General features: G+C 38.6%; 1 protein-coding gene across 1 annotated transcript in view; it reads right to left on the bottom strand.

Annotated features, from left to right (window-relative positions):
• Window positions 1-19,910, bottom strand: part of LOC109989628 (plakophilin-3-like) — a 32,726-nt gene extending 12,816 nt beyond the window's left edge. Inside the window, exons 1-7 of the mRNA XM_020641462.3 lie at window positions 19,602-19,910; window positions 8,634-8,722; window positions 4,063-4,664; window positions 3,696-3,819; window positions 3,323-3,527; window positions 2,987-3,146; window positions 1,788-1,896 (exon numbers count right to left, since the gene is read on the bottom strand). Of these exons, the coding sequence (XP_020497118.1) occupies window positions 1,788-1,896; window positions 2,987-3,146; window positions 3,323-3,527; window positions 3,696-3,819; window positions 4,063-4,664; window positions 8,634-8,722; window positions 19,602-19,803 (1,491 nt within the window). The 5' untranslated portion in view covers window positions 19,804-19,910. The remainder of the gene's footprint in view (window positions 1-1,787; window positions 1,897-2,986; window positions 3,147-3,322; window positions 3,528-3,695; window positions 3,820-4,062; window positions 4,665-8,633; window positions 8,723-19,601) is intronic.
• Between the last annotated feature and the right edge of the window lie 221 nt (window positions 19,911-20,131).

The following is a 20,131-nucleotide window of genomic DNA, read 5'->3' as shown; positions in this document are numbered from 1 at the left end:
TGTTTATGTGTGATGAGGACATGATTGAGTTGATTTGAGCCATGATTTGATTTTACATTTAAATTCAGCAAAGCTACGGCACTCTCTGATTTTAGCGGAGTCTCGGATTTTCGGATTTTCTGGAGTTCCAAAAGTGTGTAGCTCTAATAGAGACGGCTGATTTGCCAAACTCAGAGGATCTGTGCTGTATAACACAATCCCCTCTGTTGTTCTTCCTCCATCTGCACGCGGTGATATGAAATATTTTAGTGGGGAAGGAGCCAGACCATTAATAACTTTATACACTAGACAAGCATCAGCAAGACCCACAACATTGTCAAAGGTTAGGAGGTTATACCTCTGAATGATGTTACAGTAGTGGTAACTTGTTGGCTTTTTGTCCAGTGCCTTGAGTATTTGCTTGTACAGGGTTTGGAGAGGGGCGAGTGTTGTTTCACCTGCTTGCGACCAGCTTGTGATACAATATGACATGTGTGAGAAAATCATTGAGTGCACATATAGCTTTGCTGCATTAATGGGTAACTGGTTTCAGATAAACCTGAAGTTCCTTAGGTTAAATTTTATAGTGTTACACAGTTGTTTCACATGTTTCTTAAAAGACTGTCTGTATCCTTTCACCGTTTACACTGATATCTGGTTGAAATCCATTATTCCTTATATAAAAATACATGCAAGCTGTTTTGCTCACATTAAGTGTGAGGCAAGATTCTGTGATTCTGGAAATACTATTGCAATGGAATCCACATAAAACAGATTAAACATCTGGGTCGTTAGCTTTATCAAAAAGGAAAGTTTAAAGTCTATTCCTAAAAGTACAGGTGCCTCCCAGACCCTGAATGGTGTGATTCCAAAGGAGAGGGGCCTGATGACTGAAGGCTCAACCTCCAATTGTACACTATGGGCCTGATTTACTAAAGGTTTGCGTGTCTTAAAATGTGTGCAAACTTGATACCACCCATAAAAGAAGTGCTATCTGATCTACTAACAGCGCGCAGTGAGGACTGAATCTTTCATATGAGCAAAACAACACGCATTGACCATTTAGTATGTTTGACTTAATGAATATTCAATATGGGGCGTTTCTGCCCTAGGGTACAAAATACTGGGAGGAGAAAATGCAAACAAGTTAAGTTAGTACACGCATTGTGATTTACCAAGAATAATAAAAACTGCGGTGATGGTGTCTGAATTTAACACCTTTGAAAAGAACGTGCTAACCCAGGAGACCAGTGTTACACACAACAGACTGCTGTTATTGAAGTTAGGAGGAGACATAAGCGCAACAAAAGAAGACATACAGATCACTTTATTCCCCACACATGTTAATATGTTTGGAATGACAGCAGGAAACACCATGATTAAACTATATTGTTGCCTATTTAAACAAAACTGAACATTCACAGCCTCTGCATTCTAAAGAATTTCAACATTGACGTTTATTTCTTCCTATTTCCCTCTTTTCACCAACATTATATTTTAAACTGGGATTTCCTTTTTCTCGGGTTGTGCCTCTCTCCCCCAGCTCGCCCCCTCTGGTGCGCTCCTCTCCATAATGCGCTCGTCTCCTCCCTCTAAAGCTGCTGCTACTCTGTAGGACGCTTTGATTGGGGGACCTCACCACTGTTTGTACCCCCGTCTTCGATACCTCTCTCCATAGCATTTCTGTCTGATCAGATACAGCGCTGGCCAGCTGTCTGCTGCACAACAACGGCAAGAGTGTCGCGTCATATCCATTATTGACAGTATGTAAAGATGTAACACATTGTGGCAGTGCAGGGCAGAGTTACCTTGTCATCGACTGTCTCCTCTTGTTTGATGTAGGACACCAATGAGTCCACCAGGCCTGGCATATCCCTCATCGTCCGTCTTGTTCTTTCATTCACAGAGCTTAAGTTCCTATATACAATAAACGTATAGAGATATTGCAAACAGGCTAAGCTTTTGATAATCAATACAACACAGGTGTCTGTTTGAAATGATAAACACATTTTATAAACTTTATGTCGATTTCTTGAACCCATTTATTTGCCTCCTAACCATATTGAACAATAAAGCATTTTGGAGTTTACTACACTTGCATGTGCTTCAGTCCATCTGAAACTAAAATAAAGAATTAGAATATGATCAAGAAAAAAGTATGTACTGTACTAACAGAGCAGCACTTTAAATTGTATATTTAATTAAAGTTGCATTTTGTGAAGTCAGCTTAAATAAATAATCAAATTATACCTTTAAGTGTCAAGTATAAATAAAGAAGGTGTTCCATAAATGACAGTGGTTTTCTATTAACAGTAGAGGTAACCATTTTTATGGCTGGTATCTCTTACTCTTGTTCAGGCTTGTATCTCCAAACCAATGCCAGTTACAGTTAATGACTGTGATTATAAATTTAATTTTATCCAGAAGACTCAAAGTGTAACAGAGAGGCTATAGTTGGAAGCAATTTAAAAAAAAAAATGTAGAAATAAAAAAAAGTTAAATAATGATTTTTTGTGTCCTTTATAATCCTGTGTGTATATGCCATATCACCTGGAATTATACAACCCCTATTTACTAAAAGATACCATGCTTGAGATGTATTGGTCTTTTTAAAGTAAGTTGTTAGATTGATCTGTGTAAACAGGTAAAGTAGGTCTTGCAAAATATAAATCAAATGTTTTGATGTGGATTTGTCTGAGGGCATAGTTTTATAACCCTCTCTTATATTTCTTACAGTTGATTCAGTCTGAGATCTCAGAATAGTCTAAATATTCAGTCTCAGCAAATAATTAAAGGTAGAAAATGGTACTAGAAATGTCCATTGCAGCTTGTAAACATAACATTCAAACTGGGCTGCTCCTCCTGGGTATAGCACCACCATACTTACCATAAGTGCACACTCACTGCAGGGTTAGCGTGTACATTTACTGCATAACCTACATTGCAAGCTACCGCACACCAGCACAAGCAAACCACCAGTGTTTGGCTCCTGGGTTAAGGGCATCACCTGAGGCAGCCTGTCGTGTTGTTGAATATCTCTCTCTCAGATGTGCTTAACGGCATGCTGCTGCACAGAGGAATCAGTACTTTTTCTGTAAGCTCTGTTAAAGCCTCATTGGACAGCTTCTCCTTCAGATTATCTCTTGAGGACAGATTCCACAGTACACCTGCAGCCACAATGAAATTGTATTTTGTTATCCTGATATGTCAGTTGTTTCATCAAGTAAACCATAGAAAAATATAAATCAGTGATTATAACTGGATGATGTTGCTCAATTACAACCTGGTACATATGCTTGCTTGGAAATTTACATATTGAAAGGGCTGTTTGCACAGCTATTACCTGTAATGGTCTTTCGTAATTCCTCATCAGGTTTATTCAGGATGCTTACAAGACACATCACGCCACCTGCATTGACAAGTGCTGACTTGTTGTCAGTGTTCTCGAAGATTAGGTTTCGCATGGCACCAGTGGCAAAACGCTGCACTTCTTGGTTGTCACTAGAGAATAGCTGAACAAGAGCTGGAACACCATGAAGAGCATGGACCTGGGAGAGAGAGACATGTCTAGATGAAAATACACAGTTGGTGTAAATAAAAAACAGGCCTAGTAAAAAAAATAGAACTAATGGAAAATCAGATAGATAAATAAATAGATGAATACAGCAATATAAGAGACCTGTGACCAAACACAAAACATTTTCAGCTGTTGTTACCTGGTTTTTGGCAATGTTGCTATGGTAACATTGGTGTTGTATGTATGCAGCTCCAAGAACTTGCAAAGCAGCATCTTCCTCAGAGAGATATCTGACAGCTGTAGCCATGTCCAGAACCTGCATTCTGCACACATGCATACACATAATAATATGTGTAAATAGATGTAAATATAATAGGTGCTGTGACCAACAGTGAATGTTAAAGCTATTATCACAGTAGTGCTGAAACCAAGCACTTTTTATGTGAAGTAACAATTCATCCTCCTCTCACTTTTCTTCTGCAAAAGATTTCCGTGTCAAAAAATTCTCATAGAGCAAAATACACTCCACAAATAAGCAAGAAAAATAAATCAATATTATGTCTCACTCTTCAAGTGCGTCGTTGCTGTGAACCGATGCCCCATCCGAAATATCCAATACTTTCCCAGCACTCTTTAGACTATGGAGTGAAGCAGCCCTGTGTAGGTTCAGGTTGGCTTGGTACTGCCCTGTCCCAATGACATGGTTGTCCCTGTACACATCCTGCTGCCCCTGTGTCCCCCAGCCTTCACCAGCCATGGTGACCCCCCGGCCAGACCCAACCCAGCCCTCATGGCCAGTGGCAGAGCTTTGCTGATGGTAGTGCTGCTGTCGGTTGGTAATACGGCTGATGGTACGATGTGAAGGGCCTTTGTAGATGTACTGACTTGGAGGCTCTTCTTTGCTTAGTGTCCCACTGAGGCAACGCCGAAGGGTGCCAGGAGAATTTGCAGTGATCGGGAAGTAGACTTTCTCTGGAGGAACCAACAAAGTAAGAGGAAGTGCCCTCTGATCTGTCTGACACAGCGATTTAGAGCGTCTGTTACGGCTGTGTGACTGGTAATTCTGGATGCTGCATTGGATTGCGCTGGAATCTTTTTTTCTTTCATTAGAACTCATTTCCACAGCAGAGCAAGAAGAAGCTGAAGTGCACAGGCTTACTGTGGGAACCTGCAAGGTCGTTGGAAAAGCGAGAAACTGTTAACAGAAACTAAGCACAATGAAAAATAAATACCTTTTCAAAAAAACTGATTTGACAAGAAGTGGTAAAAAAACAGAATTGTAATTAATAGTGACCTAGGGCTTGCCAACATCAACCACTAGTGGTCCAACTGATTACAGTATGGATGACCCCACTATTTGGCATGCATGCATCGCAGATTGATATAATGTATGGTCATAGATGTTAAATAGATTACTGTGCCTTAATCCTTGTTTACTGCCCCTTAATCCTTGATTACTGCCCCTTAATCCTTGGTTACTGCCCCTTGATCCTTGGTTACTGCCCCTTAATCCTTGATTACTGCCCCTTAATCCTTGGTTACTGCCCCTTAATCCTTGTTTACTGCCCCTTGATCCTTGGTTACTGCCCCTTAATCCTTGATTACTGCCCCTTAATCCTTGTTTACTGCCCCTTGATCCTTGGTTACTGCCCCTTAATCCTTGATTACTGCCCCTTAATCCTTGTTTACTGCCTCTTGATCCTTGGTTACTGCCCCTTGTACAGAGAGCTGTGCTTTACTCAGAGGTCTTATGATTACAAGTTGGAACACAATGAGAAAACATTTAATCAGCAGCTCCTGCAAAATGGGTAGTGAAGTTATTGTAAGGTTGGAAATTTGATGGTCATCACTCCTGCCCAACCTGAAACTAACTTCACCACAATGCTAAATTTGAAGTGATAGCACTCTACTTTACAAATGATCAAATATTTTTAAAACAAGTTTTGTTTGACTTTTCACACAGAAATGAAATCTCAAGTGTTGATATGTAAAAATATTTAGTTTCACTTTGTCTTTATAACCTTGCAGCTATCATCTGGAGGTTGCGTGTGACAACAATCAGTAGCTTTTCATAAATGATTATCTCCCAACTTGCTGTAGTTTTTATATACACTTAACCAATCAACACAAACTCCATTATACAGCACAGTGCTGGGCCCAAAAACATGACTAACACTAACTACTCACACATGGGCTAAATGAACAGTGTGCAAATACTATTTATTACGGCTATATCAGTCTTTGCAGGTCGTCAAAAAAGAGTGCCGCGAGGGACTAAACACGGGAGTGAAGCTGTGGCACGCTGCCGTTATGAATGACTTACAAATCCAAGATGCTTTAGTCATTTATTTACACTACTTGTTTGACATTACTAAATTCATAATGTAACAGATAATGGCATTGACATTATGAAGCTTTTAATATGTACTCCAAAAAAATGTATTGGAATTATAGCAATGTATCTAATAGTAAATATTTGTTTCTGAGAAAGACAAAATATTTTATCATGACAAATTGAAGGGATTCACTTCTTTTTTTAAATGCAGTTGGAATTTTTTTTTCTTGAGTTGGTCCACTACAGACACATGCCTCTTTCCAATCCATCCTAAAGTCTGGAAAAGTTTTTAAAATGTGAATTTGTCTCAGTGACTTGTTGACTGAATCCTAACAGGATGAACTCACCCCTTCTTGTCTCTAATCAAACCACTAATCCAAATATTTCATCCCCTTTGCCATCAGGCTGTTAAACCTTTATAGTAGTAACTCTGAATAAAAACATCATTGTATTGTTTTCCTTATCATATCCCTTGATCTTGTGTTTAACCATATAGTGATTAATTCCTGTGACTCCTGCGTCCTGTACATAGATTCCTTAAATGTCTTGGTTATTTATTATGTGTTTAATGACATATTTATTTATTACTGTTGTCCTTAAATTGTGCTTTTCATCTTGCATGGCCCTTATATGTGTCATTACCCACAGAGACCACATGAGGGGGTCAGCGTGCCAGCACTCATCTGCCGTTTCTGAAAGAAGGTTGAACAAACCCTCAGTCTAACCCTGAGCTCTGAGTTGATTTACTCTCAGGTGGGAAACTCTGAGTTTCTGGTTCCAGATCAGCAGATTTGAATTTTTTAAATTAACTCTGAGAAGGTCCACTCGGTGTTCAGGGTGTGCACCACGACGATAAAAAGCCAACATGAATGGAGCCCCGATTCTACGATTCACCATGGCAACAGGTGACAAAAAAGAGATCCTCCTATTTTAACCATCTCGAAATATAGTATTTCTTCAAGCAGACACACGGAGAATATGAACAGGTTTTAAGAAGGAAAAAAAGGAACACTGCTGCAGAGGAGAGAGAAGTGATGTAAGAGAAAGCAGCTGTTCGCGTTGGCGTGTAATGAAGTCTATTCATTTAATATTTAATCTGAATTATTATAGGCCTATTGCAGGTCAAATCTGGTGGAATGGGTTATATAGGCTATTAAACCTACAATTTATTTTCATTAAGATCCAGCAGAAGAAAGGAGACTTTTAAACAGCTCAAAATGAAATATAAGAACATAATAGGCTCATGTAGATTTAAAGTTAACTTCATTCAGAGTCTATTTGAATGTGCATTAACTTTATCCTCAACATAAAGCTGTATCGACACAGATAGGTTAAATGTCCTTTCACCTTTAAATAAACATTTAATGTAGACTCTAATTCTCTGTGGAGTAATGCAGCTCCTGAAACAGGTCCCTGATTGATCTGTTGTCTCTGACATTCTTCATCTATTGTTTGTTTGTAAATATATGAATGGTCTGGGCGGACTGTGACATCGAATTGCTTCTGGGTTAAATCAAGTTTTTTAAGTCTAAGTCCAAGTCTAAGGGTGTATTCACACCAGGAAAGTCCTTTAGTTCACTTTCTTTGGTCCGGACCAAATACAGTGGTTCTTTTTTTGGTTTGGTGCGGTTCGTTTTCACATCCTAGCACTTTTCATAAGAGGCCCAGAATTTGTAAACAAAACCACGTGTGCAAAGATCGTTCAATCATTGGACAAAAAGGTCTGGGGCGGGGTAAAGCGGTGATCGCAAAGTAAAAGTAAACAATCACAGACATCTTGCGTGCTGCACTTGTTGTATTGATATTGATGGTATTGATTTGGTTCATACAATTACAAATGTTTGTAGAACAGCAGCAAGAGCGTTTGATACAACGTTGATTTTATGATGCAATGAAATTTGGTCTTCTGCCCAAATATCCAGGAGACAGTGCGCTCCATGTTGAACCTTGACCAATTTTTAGCAAACGACAACACTGTTTGTTTGGTTTGGGGTGGTGTGAATGCTCAAATGAACCCTGGTGCGGACCAAGGAACTGAACTCTGGTTCGCTTAAAAACGGGGACGAATATTTCGGCAATTCCAGCACTTAATTCTTTCCCCAATTTCTGACTTGTTGTTCCGATTTGGGCAGGCGTTTCTGTACATTTTCCAACTCGGAAACTCGTTTTTTAGATGTGTCCGACACCACATGAATGCAACTGCAGCCACAACTAGTGGCGTGTTACGGTGGCCGGTAGGGCTTAAACGCTCAGCAACATATATAGAAACGCTGCACATTCAAAAGCAAATGCAAACTACCACAACAAATGCAAAGGCTGAAACGCGCTGCAAAGAAACAAACGCGCTGCAAAGAAACAAACGCGCTGCAAAGAAACAAACGCGCTGCAAAGAAACAAACACGCTGCAAAGAAACAAACACGCTGCAAATTGCAGCGTTTCTGTGTTTGCAACCGTTTTTAAGTAGCGTGTGGCTATGGTATACAGAATTTGAAATTTGCTTTGGTGCGCTTGACAGAGTACAGTCTGAAAGCAAACCGAACCAAATTAAAAGTCCACCGATCTTTAGGCTATATGTGAAAGTGACCTTAGCCTCACTGACTAAGGTGATTTATGGCTAGAATTATTATTTTCCTCATTTTTTATCGACTAATTATCATTATGTTTTCATAGTATGTCCGCACTTAATCATACACGAGTGAGATTTAAGGAACCTTTCTTTCAATTATCTGCACTGGACAGCGCTTTAAAAGGTTGTCTAAAATGTATAACACAGTAATGTAGTGCTGGGAGGAGTTACTTACAGCCTTGACTTTGCTGGGTGTGTGTATCATGGATCTGGAACTGAAACCGTGGGTATGGTTCAAACTCCTTACATCAGGACTGCAGTAGTCTAGGCAAAAAGAAGACAGAAAATGAATGATACATTTTAATTTACCAAGTATTCACCATAGAAAAGTACAATGTTACCAGATGTTATAATGTACAACGGAGTATAAGGGCCACGTTAAAGAAAAAAAAATCTAAAATTTCGGGATTCAATTCATAAATTTACGAGTATAAAGTCGTAAAGAGGAGACCTCTTAAAGTCGTTTTACGAGAAGAAAGTCATACATTTATGAGATTAATGTCGTTATTTTAGTCTATATCTTAAGGGTCATAGGCTACCCTAGGCATTTTCGAGCCTAGGCTTGAAAATGACAAATGTGGAGCCTACTTTAGTAAAGGTTTCACTAATAAGGAAATAGGCTACTTCCTTGTGTAGTCGGTAAAAACAGTTCAAGAGAAGTTTTCACTTCAACTTGGAAGACCTTGTTTATCTGTAAAATGATGAACAGGACACAAACGGTCTCTGCACATGAGACACTTTAACAAGGCAGACCGATAACAGACACAAATAGTTGTGTTGGGGCTTTACTTATGCAGATATGGAACTACACATGCTTTTGGCACATCATCATCTTCACATTGTCATAAAATATCAGCACCCTGAAAAGATACTGCAAGAAACTGAAGAAAGAACCACACTGACTGGGAGGAAGTTGTCTGCAGAGGAAAATACCATAACAGTTCCATCATTTTCGCGCAGGCTGGTCTCGAGTGTAAAGTTGTAAATTTAAGATTTTAGTCTCAAAATCTTAGAGTTTTTTTTAGAGTTTCTTTTAGAGACAAAGGGTAGGGCATTGGTGGAAATAAGATCTTAGTTCAAAAAAGGTGCACTACTTTTGTGTCCGTACAGGTATAAGTGTCTGTGTGTGTGAGACTGAAGCAGTTACAGATATAAAAAAATGTTTAACGCTTGATTGATAATAGATATACACAAAATTATCTGAATCAATAATCACAATTTTAAGAAAATGTTTAAATAGAGCTCGGAGTAAGTTCAAGAAGAAAGACTGTTTTATATTCATTCATACATGAATTCCTTAGTCAACATTAATTCATATCACTCTTCCTCTGTCTTCCTGCTCAGGTGATCAGCACTTAGTGGCATTTACTCTTATTCAACCAGCTTCACAACCACTATCAACCAATCATCCTGCTGCTGTCATATTTTTAAAAATCTGTTCTCCTCTCTTTCATTGTCAATTTGTAGGTTTAGTTTGAGTGCTGTGACCCTTCTCCACCCTAGTCACCTCCATTCCATCTCAATATTGAATAATCATTCACTCTTAATGAAGTCTCTCTTATTGCTTTTAGTATAGGCATTTTATTGTCATTGTATAAAAGAACACAACAAACCCTTGTTGGCAGCAATCCTGTACAGCAGGCAGTGACTGAATTAATAAATAAACTGTTATAGTGCAGTGAATGAATGAATACATTAAAAGTTAAAGGCCAGGGACAGATGCAGTGACTTGATAAATATACAGATATAGAGCAGTGACTGAAAAAAATAAATAAACAGTTATAAAGCAGTGAATGTAAAAGTTATTGCAAAAAGAAGTACCTAACACTTAGCATCAGTAAAGTCTTGATCACAACAATGTGAAATGCTAAAAACTAGCATGTTAACCTAAGGTGAAAAATGCAAAGGAAAAGGTACTGAATGTGTCCCAACCAGTTCAGACCAGAAGCCTGATTAAAATTGACGACTATAACCACATAAACACTCACATAGAGAAAAATACATTAGTGATCTGCTATGAGCTGAACAAAGAGAAAAGGAGGGAGCATTGCCTCAAGTTCTTTGCATTTTAGAAAATCATCACAGCCACTCAGTCAAACAGGAAGGAAGGGAGGGAGGAAGAAGGAATGTTAGGCCACAACAGTGTGGGAGGCCACAAAAATTACGGGTACAGGCAAAGCATAAAACAGACATTAAATGCAACCAAAATTGCATTGCAAGAATCAGATGAATTATCAATACTTTTCAAACCAAAAAGAAAGTTTTACAGGCATTTGATCAAGATTGTGAGGGGCAGATCAACAAAGCAAGAATAGAGTTAAAAACACTGTAATCAGTACAGTCAGAGCAGGTTTGTAATGCTGCTGCTCGTCACAGACACATAGACAACCTAAAGTATGTTAGCTGTTGTGATGATGTTTATGTTGCAGTTAAGAAGCAGGCCAAGAGAGGAGGGCACAAAGCAATCAGGCCAGAACCATGTCAGCCCGTTTGCTCAGGAAACAGGCAGAACATATTGCTGCAGACACATCATCCATTCACAAACAATAACACTAGTTATAGTCATAAACTGTCATGAAGAAATATATGCTAATCACCCCAGGTATATAAAAGAAATTTCCACAGAACATGCTGCTTCAAAGTCTATCATACATTTATTAAAAACAAAGCCAAATCAGAATCAGAAATACTTTATTAATCCCAGAGGGAAATTCGATCGTTACAGTTGCTCCAAAATATACAGTATAGCAGTAGAAACATAGTAATAAAAATATTAATCAAATAGAATAGGAATGTAAATAAGATATCAAGAATAGGTACAAGAAATATTTACAGGAATAAGAGTCAGATGGAATATATATAAACATTTTCAAGATTATTGCACTGTTTGTTTCAATATTGCACTTTGTTATCATGGACATATTATTCACTATTATTATATTGCTGTTTTAATAAATATTGAGTTATGTTTTTTTTTAATAAACACTAACTACTTTTTAATAACATTTTAATGAGTGTTGAAGATAGCTTATGTAGTAAGATTAATGCCCTTGACCTTTGGGGTATGCATCGGGCATTCAGGTTTGAATGTTAGTTCCTAGTTGTGGCGAGTTAAGCTGGTGCAGAGGTTTGAGGAAAGGGTGAAGAGTGAGAAGATTGTGGCTGCGCAGACTAGTTCTCGGCACCTCTCTGGCGGGAAAGGAGCCGTACCTGGTGCGTGAGGTGGCGATATGGTTGGGCTCACCTCAACACGCAGCACTGGGATCTGGAACCAAACGCCTGGGGACTCTGTCTCAGGCTCACGTGGGCAACGATGGAGCCACCAGTAAGGGGTGAATGGGAGGAACGGCCTGTCCGATCTGAACCCGAGTGCAGTTTTGTTGTTGGACTTCTGTGCTAGTCATGGATTGGCCATTACAAACATCATGGTCTAACATACGGATGTTCATAAGTCTATCTGGTACCAGAGCACTCTAGAGCAAAGATCGATAATCGACTTTGTAGTTGTTTCGTCAGATCTGCGGCTGTATGTTTTGGACAATCGGGTAAAGAGAGGAGCAGAGCTGTCAACTTATCACCACCTGGTGGTGAGTTGGATCAGATGGTGGGAAAGGCTGCCGGACAGACCTGAAAAACCCAAAGGTGTAGTTCGGGTGAACTGGGAACGTCTAACAGAGGCCCCTGTCTGTGGGGTCTTCAACTTCCACCTCAGGAAGAACTTCTCCCTCATCCTGGGGGAGGTCTCAATATTCATGAATGCACACAGATGTCCACCGTGTTTCGTAGTTGCTCAGTTGAGAGGGGGACAATGTTGGACAGGATCTTAATCACAACTTCTCTGGTGTTTTCCCCCTCTTCCTCAGGCATGCCATTTAGCCGTAACACCAATCTACGCTTGTATCTTGCATGCTCGAAGCATTCTTCATGAAGCACTGTGAAAAGTGGCCTTCTGTTGCTTCAACTTGTCTGCTATTATCCCTTTCAGGGCTGACGTGTTAGTGTCAATCGACTCCTTTATTTTCATGACCGCTTCTGTATTTTCCTTCAGTTGCCACTCCAAGGCTTGGAAGTGTTCATCTTGAGTATCAAATTTGCAAGTTAAACTTTGAATGGTGTTTAATATAACACGACAAGAAATGTCCTCCTCTTGTGTAGTAGTCTTTTTGACTTTTTTGGGGTCTGGTTTGATCAATGGGGCATGATGTCTTACTTGATGTGGGTCTTGAAACATTATTTTTTTCTTGTTCCATCAGGTGGATTTCCTCATCACCACATGCTTGCTGAAGAGTGGCTAAAGAGTAGCCATGGTCTTTGCTAGCTCCAGCCATCACTTTGGTGTGTCACGTAGAAGGAAGGGATTTATGACGATTTGTAAAATTTGTGTAATTTATAGACAACGCTCGGGATAAGAAAGTGTTCTTTTATTGTTTAATTGTTTGTTTGACTGTTTATTATTGATTGATTTAAGGTCTATTTAAGACTGGTTCCGGAGCCTTCGAAAAAAACAACCGCTCACTCCACCATCTTCCCGGAAGTCCCACGGCGGCTTAATATCACCTCCTACTACGGCTTTCCTGCTCCTGCTCATTCGGAGATAACTCTAAAAGCAGTAAGTTAACATTTAACTTTTCTACAACACGGTTAAAACAAATTATATTCAACCCAAATATTTTATTAAAGTCTTAAAACTACACTTTTTTAAATATACAATTATGGTTATTGACTTTGTCCGGGTTAGCAGAGCAATACATTAGCAAAGTTTTATCATAACATGTTAGAAACATTTTGAGGCTAATCTTTACATTTAAATTCTCACATTGTGTTACAAATCATTACTTGTGTGTAAGAACATGTTTAAGGATAAGAAGTCTGTTTTAAACGGTAAAAGACAGAGCTTTGGTGTCTTTTTTCTTTTCGTTGTTGTTGATAAAACTACTGTTAGACCATAGACTGTAAATAAATATGAGACATCCAGAAGAAATCAATATTACAAAGCATACAGTTCATGTTACTGTTCTGACAAGAAGAGGAATGTCTGTCTTATATTTACTGATGTCAACAGCGATGTGGGTGAACATGACAATTGAAAAATACATATTGTATAATATTGTATATTTATCAACCCTGTGAAGTCATGGCATTTCTGGGAAATTATGGGGAGTTATTAGACTAATTGGCCAAACAAAAACATATAATATGGAATTCATAACAACAAAGCTAACATTAAAAACATGTACATACGACAGAGAGAGCGATAGATGCTATTAAAAGCAATTCAATAAGAATATAGTGCCATGTCGGGTGATGGTTTCTGGAGGCCGCCTCTGTTCTTTAAAGTCAAGAAATAATGAACCGAGTCATCTGAGGTCAGGGGCTTGTGAGCAAGACATGCAGGTAATCTTGTGTTTCATCTTCTTGACAATGAATCCTGTGATTTACGAAATCACTGCGTCCTTGTTCTCCGATAGACTCTTCTTCATCTAAAATGGCTTTGGCACGGTGTTTGTTTGCTGGCTTAAGGTGGGCTTTGAATCTTTTTCCAAATGGGTTCCTGCTGTTGAGGACATCATAGGCCGCATCGATGACGCGCAAGAACTGAACTGTGGCTGCAAATCCAAAGAACTGGGGATATTTAAGATCCCTCTCACAATGCTTACTGGCACCAGCCACACTGCTGCTGAAGAGTTGGGCTGCAAGATGTTCTGAATATGTACCATTTTCAATTTGTTGCCAAGACGCAAACCCTCCTCCTCCTCCTCCTGAAGCTTGTGGAGCTCCTTCATGTACTGCCATCTTATCTGCTGGCCATCTTCTCTCAGCAGAACTTTGACTGTTGAAAAGTCATTCTGAAGAAGCTCGAGCATGTGACATGGATCCAGGAGAACATGGACTTTTAGTGAGGGGTCTTCAGGATGGCAAAGAAAGAGAGAAAATATCAGTTATTCATCAAATCATTTTTTTGTTCTCATCTATTTTTCTGTATTCATCTGTGTGTAAGAGTACATTTATAAATTCAACAGTGTACTACAGTATTAAGGCAATCAACATCAAAATTATTCTTTCTATTAAAAGTTAATAAGCTAAACCTTATTGTAATCGGTTCTCTAACTCACTTGTACAATGATATTCCACATACAATTGCCGCATAATTTGTGTAAGGAAAAATTAAGCAGTTTATTGTGGATAGTACTTCATCAGTTTAAATCAATAGTTTCTTTGTTAATAATAATATGAAAAAGATCTCCTTACCCTGGAGTCAGTGCTAAGGTAACAGCTTTCAAATTGTTCTCTGCACAGACAAGAGATCTTGTTGGGAGTCCAGTTCTGTCTTTTCATGTTGAGCATCCACTGGTCCAGTCTATCTGGATCACCTAGAGGAAACTATTTATAAGCAAAATCTGTTAAGTAACACATATGTCAGTCTAGCTTATTCACATCATGTTAACATGAAACAAATATAACCTGAATTATTTAAATCATTAACAGGTCCCTGTCCCTCTGTGCTATTGTACAGCACATACAGTAAATTTCCTATTAACATGCTCGGTACATGGCTGTATTCTTCAAACTATTTATTATACTCATTGCTTTATATTTTATTTTCATTCCATATGTTATTTATATATTTTATATTTCTACTGCTATATTCTTAGTAAGAGCATCTGTAACGATGAAGAACTATATACGTATTAAATAATAACAATAACCATATTAATTTTCCATGAACTCATACAAAGCGACAAAAAAATTTAACATGGTAACCAATTACACAAATCTTACAGCACTCATTTGTATGTTCAAGCTTCAACATATAGCTGATCACTATCTCTTGACATCTTTAGTGTTGTACTAGTTATTGCCTGTTTATAATAATAATAATAATGATAACAGAAAATGTTGAAGTTTGAGTTTGTGTGCCGTCGAATGAATGTCAACCATGTAACGTTAATATCATCCTCTATAATCTACTCAACCTTCTTGGTTTCAGTTGCGCCTAGTTGATGTTGAACTTCATCTCCAAAATAACAACGGCATATGACATTGTTGTTCTAAAGTACTTACACATAATTCCTAACAATGACATTTATGTGGAGTGTAACATTCATCATAACATCGGATAACCATATTCACCAGCCTTACTAGATGTGATAAAGGTCTTTGGATTGGTCTCTAGGTATAAGGTAAATAATACCAAATCCTCCTTAATGTTATTGAATTAAGAGGAAAGACGCAATCCCATGGACCATATTTCTTTTTTCAATTTAGCTGATAACTTCACTTATTTAGGTGTACGCATAGTTCCTGATGTGACAAAAATTGTTGTATTGTTGTATTGCATTGTAACCATGCGGTTGACCTTTTTTCCGCCACCATATGGCTGTATTTAAAACTCTGAAAACCTATCTTTGGCTGTTTAACCTCATTCACCTCACTGAATGGTGTATGTAACCCTGATTATGTCCAATTGGTGGCGCTGCTGTACATAATTATCATTGTCTTAAAACTGTGGAAAATACCGGGAGTGACTCAGCACAGCTCCTCAGAAATCTCACAGAATAAGAGCAAATATCCGGGTAAAAAACTTTTATAGACCCTCTAACAATCATATTTTAGTTGAAGGAAATAAATTTGACAATAAAATATATATCTACGATTCCTCAGAAAACATGGCTGACTGCTCGGTTGAGTTGCCAGTCTACGCAAACGGCCTGGCTCAAGTCACTAATTTCTTATTTTGTTTACCTTTTCTAACCATTGCTACTCATTCAATTTGTTAAATAAATTATAGGTTATTTTAACAAGTTCTACTCTCTGTGATGTTTATATATGAGAACTAAACATTTTGATGCAGAAATGAAAGAAATCCATTCATGCCCAAAGTAACCCTAAACATATATCTGCTTCCTGATTGGGTAATCTGAAAAATATAACCTGAAATGTTGCTTAATGAAGAGGCAGGAACACAATTTTACCAACAAATAATTTTTTGAAAATGGAAGTGTGGAAGTCAAAGGGTTAAAACATGTAAATATATCGACATTTACTTACTGGAAACTCAAATTTGTAAATAGTTCACTGTATCAATGTTGGAAACTTATTTTTAACTTAAACTTAAATACATGAATTGACTCAAATATATGAATTTACTTCACTTTTAAAGCTTACATTTCCTCCCCCTCCCACAAAAGAAATGTCCTTCTCACAAATGCATAACAAATAATGCAGGACATTAACAGGACCAAAGAAAGGGTTTTGCAACAGTCTCATTTTAGAACATAGTCCTTAAGGTAACCTGAGGTCTAACTTGATGTCTGCTGGGGCGCACGAAAACACCAGAGTCTGTTTCAGGAAAAGCAGAGGGGACCGTGGTAGACTTATGTACCAACACAGGACTGGAACCACAGGTCTGTGGAACCACTATATGTAAAAAAAAAACAAAAAAAAACATTATGACAACCACAGAGGTAGATTCAATACAATTTAGTCGCAGTTACTATATGCTACTGAAAATATTAAAACATGTAAATATATCAATATTAACTTTGGAAACTCAAATATGTAAATAGTTCAACGACTTATCCTTCAACCAAATACTAACGGGTCAATAACTTTTCTCGCCGTGCATCAGTCCGCCCAAATACCTCATAAAAATAACATTAGCATGCGTTGCTAACTAATCGAGGACAGTCGCATTATTCTGCTAACATCAGGTTGTTACATGATAACGTCAGCTACCTGTAGAGATAGACTGAATCTAGAACTAACAGATCCAACAGAAACAGAGTACAGAAAAAGCTTGAAACGAGCGCATTACTCACCCGTCTGCAGAAGAATTAGCTCGGCTTCGGACTTGCAGCCCACTGTTACTTGAAGCGCTCACCAATAGGGCCCGACCAATATGGGATTTTTAGGGCGGATACCGATATCAATATTGGGGAGGGGAAAATAATCAGATACCGCTATATCTGCCGATATCTTTCTTGAATGTATTGTCAATCTGTAGAGGTAGATTGATGTATATATACACATGTATTGCGTTGATCGCTTAAATACGGATGAAACGCTTGTGGAAAAGATATATAATGAATACAAGATGGTCACTGTGCATGTATGTGCACAGTGACCATCTGTAGCCTTCTGCTCCTCTGTTCCCAGTCTGTGGCATGCTCTCCCCGAGCAGCTGAGGTCTCCGCAGTCTGCTGACGTTTTTAAAAGGGCCCTAAAAACCTATTCAACAAAGCCTTCTGCTTGTGCTTTTAGTTCCGTTAGTTGCTTAGTTGATTAAATTTGTTTTTATTTCTATTTTTTATTTTTTTCCTGTAGCACTTTGAGATTTTTTTTGCAAAAAGTGTGTTACAAATTAAATGTATTATTATTATTATTATTATGTGCATCACTGCTTGACACTCTGGAGAGTTATAATTCTTGTTATAATCCGTACGGCACACCCTGCTGATGACAGCCAGAAAAAGAACTGCTTGTGTAATGCATTGAGGCTTAATTGAAATGCTATTTGACTGATAAATAAACCTAGTAATAATGGCGCATATCTGTGATAAAATTAGCCAATACCTATAGCCAGCTGATATGCTTATATCGGCCAAAATTATTGGCTGGTCGATTTATCCGTCGGGCTGTAGTCTCCAATGTGTAAAAGCCTGTCCAATATTTCCTCTATTCTGGCTTCTTGCTGGGTCACTTTATCTCTTTTTCCGTCACCTTCCTCTTCCTCTTAGCCTCAGCCATTGTATCAAACAACACAGAGATGGGCTAACTAACTAGCCACTAGCACAAACCTGCTGACTGATCTAATGCTGTAAAGCTCTATGACTTCTCGTGAGATGACCGCGAGGCCAAAAGTTAAAGAGTCTGGTTTTCAGGCGAACGGCAGAAATGAGAGAGACACAATTCTCCCAGTTTCTAACGATTGCGCTGTTTGATCGACTTTGAAACTACAATTTTATGGTGGAAAAGTATACTGGGGCTTCAAGACAATGATTCCCAAAGTGGGGTTCGGGACCCCTAGAGGTTGTTGTTTTATTATGACGTGCAAACACTGACTTGTCTTATTCCAAAGCATTACATAAATGCAGCTGCTCAATGGTGACTGTAGATCAGTAGAGATATCATGGGATTTTATTTTAACTCAATGACTTCATCAATTCATCAGAAAGCGGTTCTTTTTAAAATGGGAGTATCTATTATTCACAAAATTCCTGACTGGAACATGTGACTTCATTAATGACATTTTCCATAGAGAGGACAGGAAATGGCACAAAGCTCTGTTGTCTGTGATGAATAACACAGGGATAAACAACTCTTCAGACCTTGTTCATATAGCCTATATCTGGTTAAAGTTTGAAATGTTTAACATTTAGTTGAATGTGACAAGCTACATTTATAAATGTGTACAAAAATAGATTTATACTGATCAATTCTTTTTTTTTTAAACCTACACACAACATATCTGCAGATTGACCTTAACACTATAGGATGAATGACCGATAGTTAATTTATGACATAGAATCAGCCCGCCATGGCACAGTGATAGAAGATCAAGTTTTACTAAAACAAATATGATGGCAAAGTGCATGCTTTCCATGCCAAAGGTTTCCTGGATGTCTGTGTAACAGATTTCCCATCTTGATTGCAAAACAACTCAGGTTAATATCAGTTCTTGTATGTTGAGATTTGGAGTAAAAAAAAGTCACACTGATGTAACAGTAAGAGAGGGTTAAAAAAAATGCTTTTAAGGGTCAGATGATGAGAAGTTGAATCTGAAATGGATCAGTTAAAAGTAATCGAGTTTGTAGGCCTACCCGTTCAGCCTTGTACTTGTTTAATGGTCTGGTAGCAGCAGAGTGCTTTGATTTATTTAACCCAGGTCAATCTAAAACCTGCTTGTTTCATATCTAGGCAACAGAAACACGTTGACTTTCTTCTCCCTGGCTATAGTGGGTCTATCCGTTATAATCAACTATTAGCCTACACGTTTCTTCCTCACCATCTCTTCTGTAGCAGTGTTATTGATTATCTATAATAAAACCAGAGGCCTCCTCACATATCACTCTTTCTAACAGTTTGGATACAGTTCCCACGCACCCCGGCGTGAGGCCAACCCTTAAAACGCAAAGTGGCTCACCTGTTGATCTGAAAGAGTCGTTCAGTCTAGGCAGGGAGGAGGACCTTTTTTCAGCCAGCCGCATACGGACCTGCTCCCGGACCCTCCTGGCTTTAGCCACCGGGTCTGGAGACGGGCCGTCCGAGGGAACAACATAAGCGGTCCAGGAAGAGTTGGGCTGCAAAGCGGACAGAAAACAGCCCTCTGACACGGCTGAACTCATATCTGCCGTGGGAAATGATCAAACTAACCCAGGTTAGGAGAGAAAAGCAGGGGAAAGTAAAGTTCCCAGGACGGGCGCGGTTCGTCTAGTAAGGGGGGGGTCTATTGTCTGAGAGTCCGCTACGAAATGGGGATCGGTCAACAAGCAGACCTCCTTAGGGCGGGACTTGAAGGCTTTGGTCAGTAAAATAAGACCTGTAAGTTCAGCCAGACACACCGAACATCACTTATCCCCATTTGAACCTTACATTTGACATTTTATATATATATCTGCAATCCAGACTGATTCAAGATTCAAGATTGAAGATTGAAGATTTGTATTTGTCACA

Source organism: Labrus bergylta, chromosome 3 (assembly GCF_963930695.1).
Source record: "Labrus bergylta chromosome 3, fLabBer1.1, whole genome shotgun sequence".
In the NCBI taxonomy this organism is placed as follows: domain Eukaryota; kingdom Metazoa; phylum Chordata; class Actinopteri; order Labriformes; family Labridae; genus Labrus; species Labrus bergylta.
Note: the sequence above shows the minus strand (reverse complement) of the source record. Positions and strands in the feature narration are given on the sequence as shown.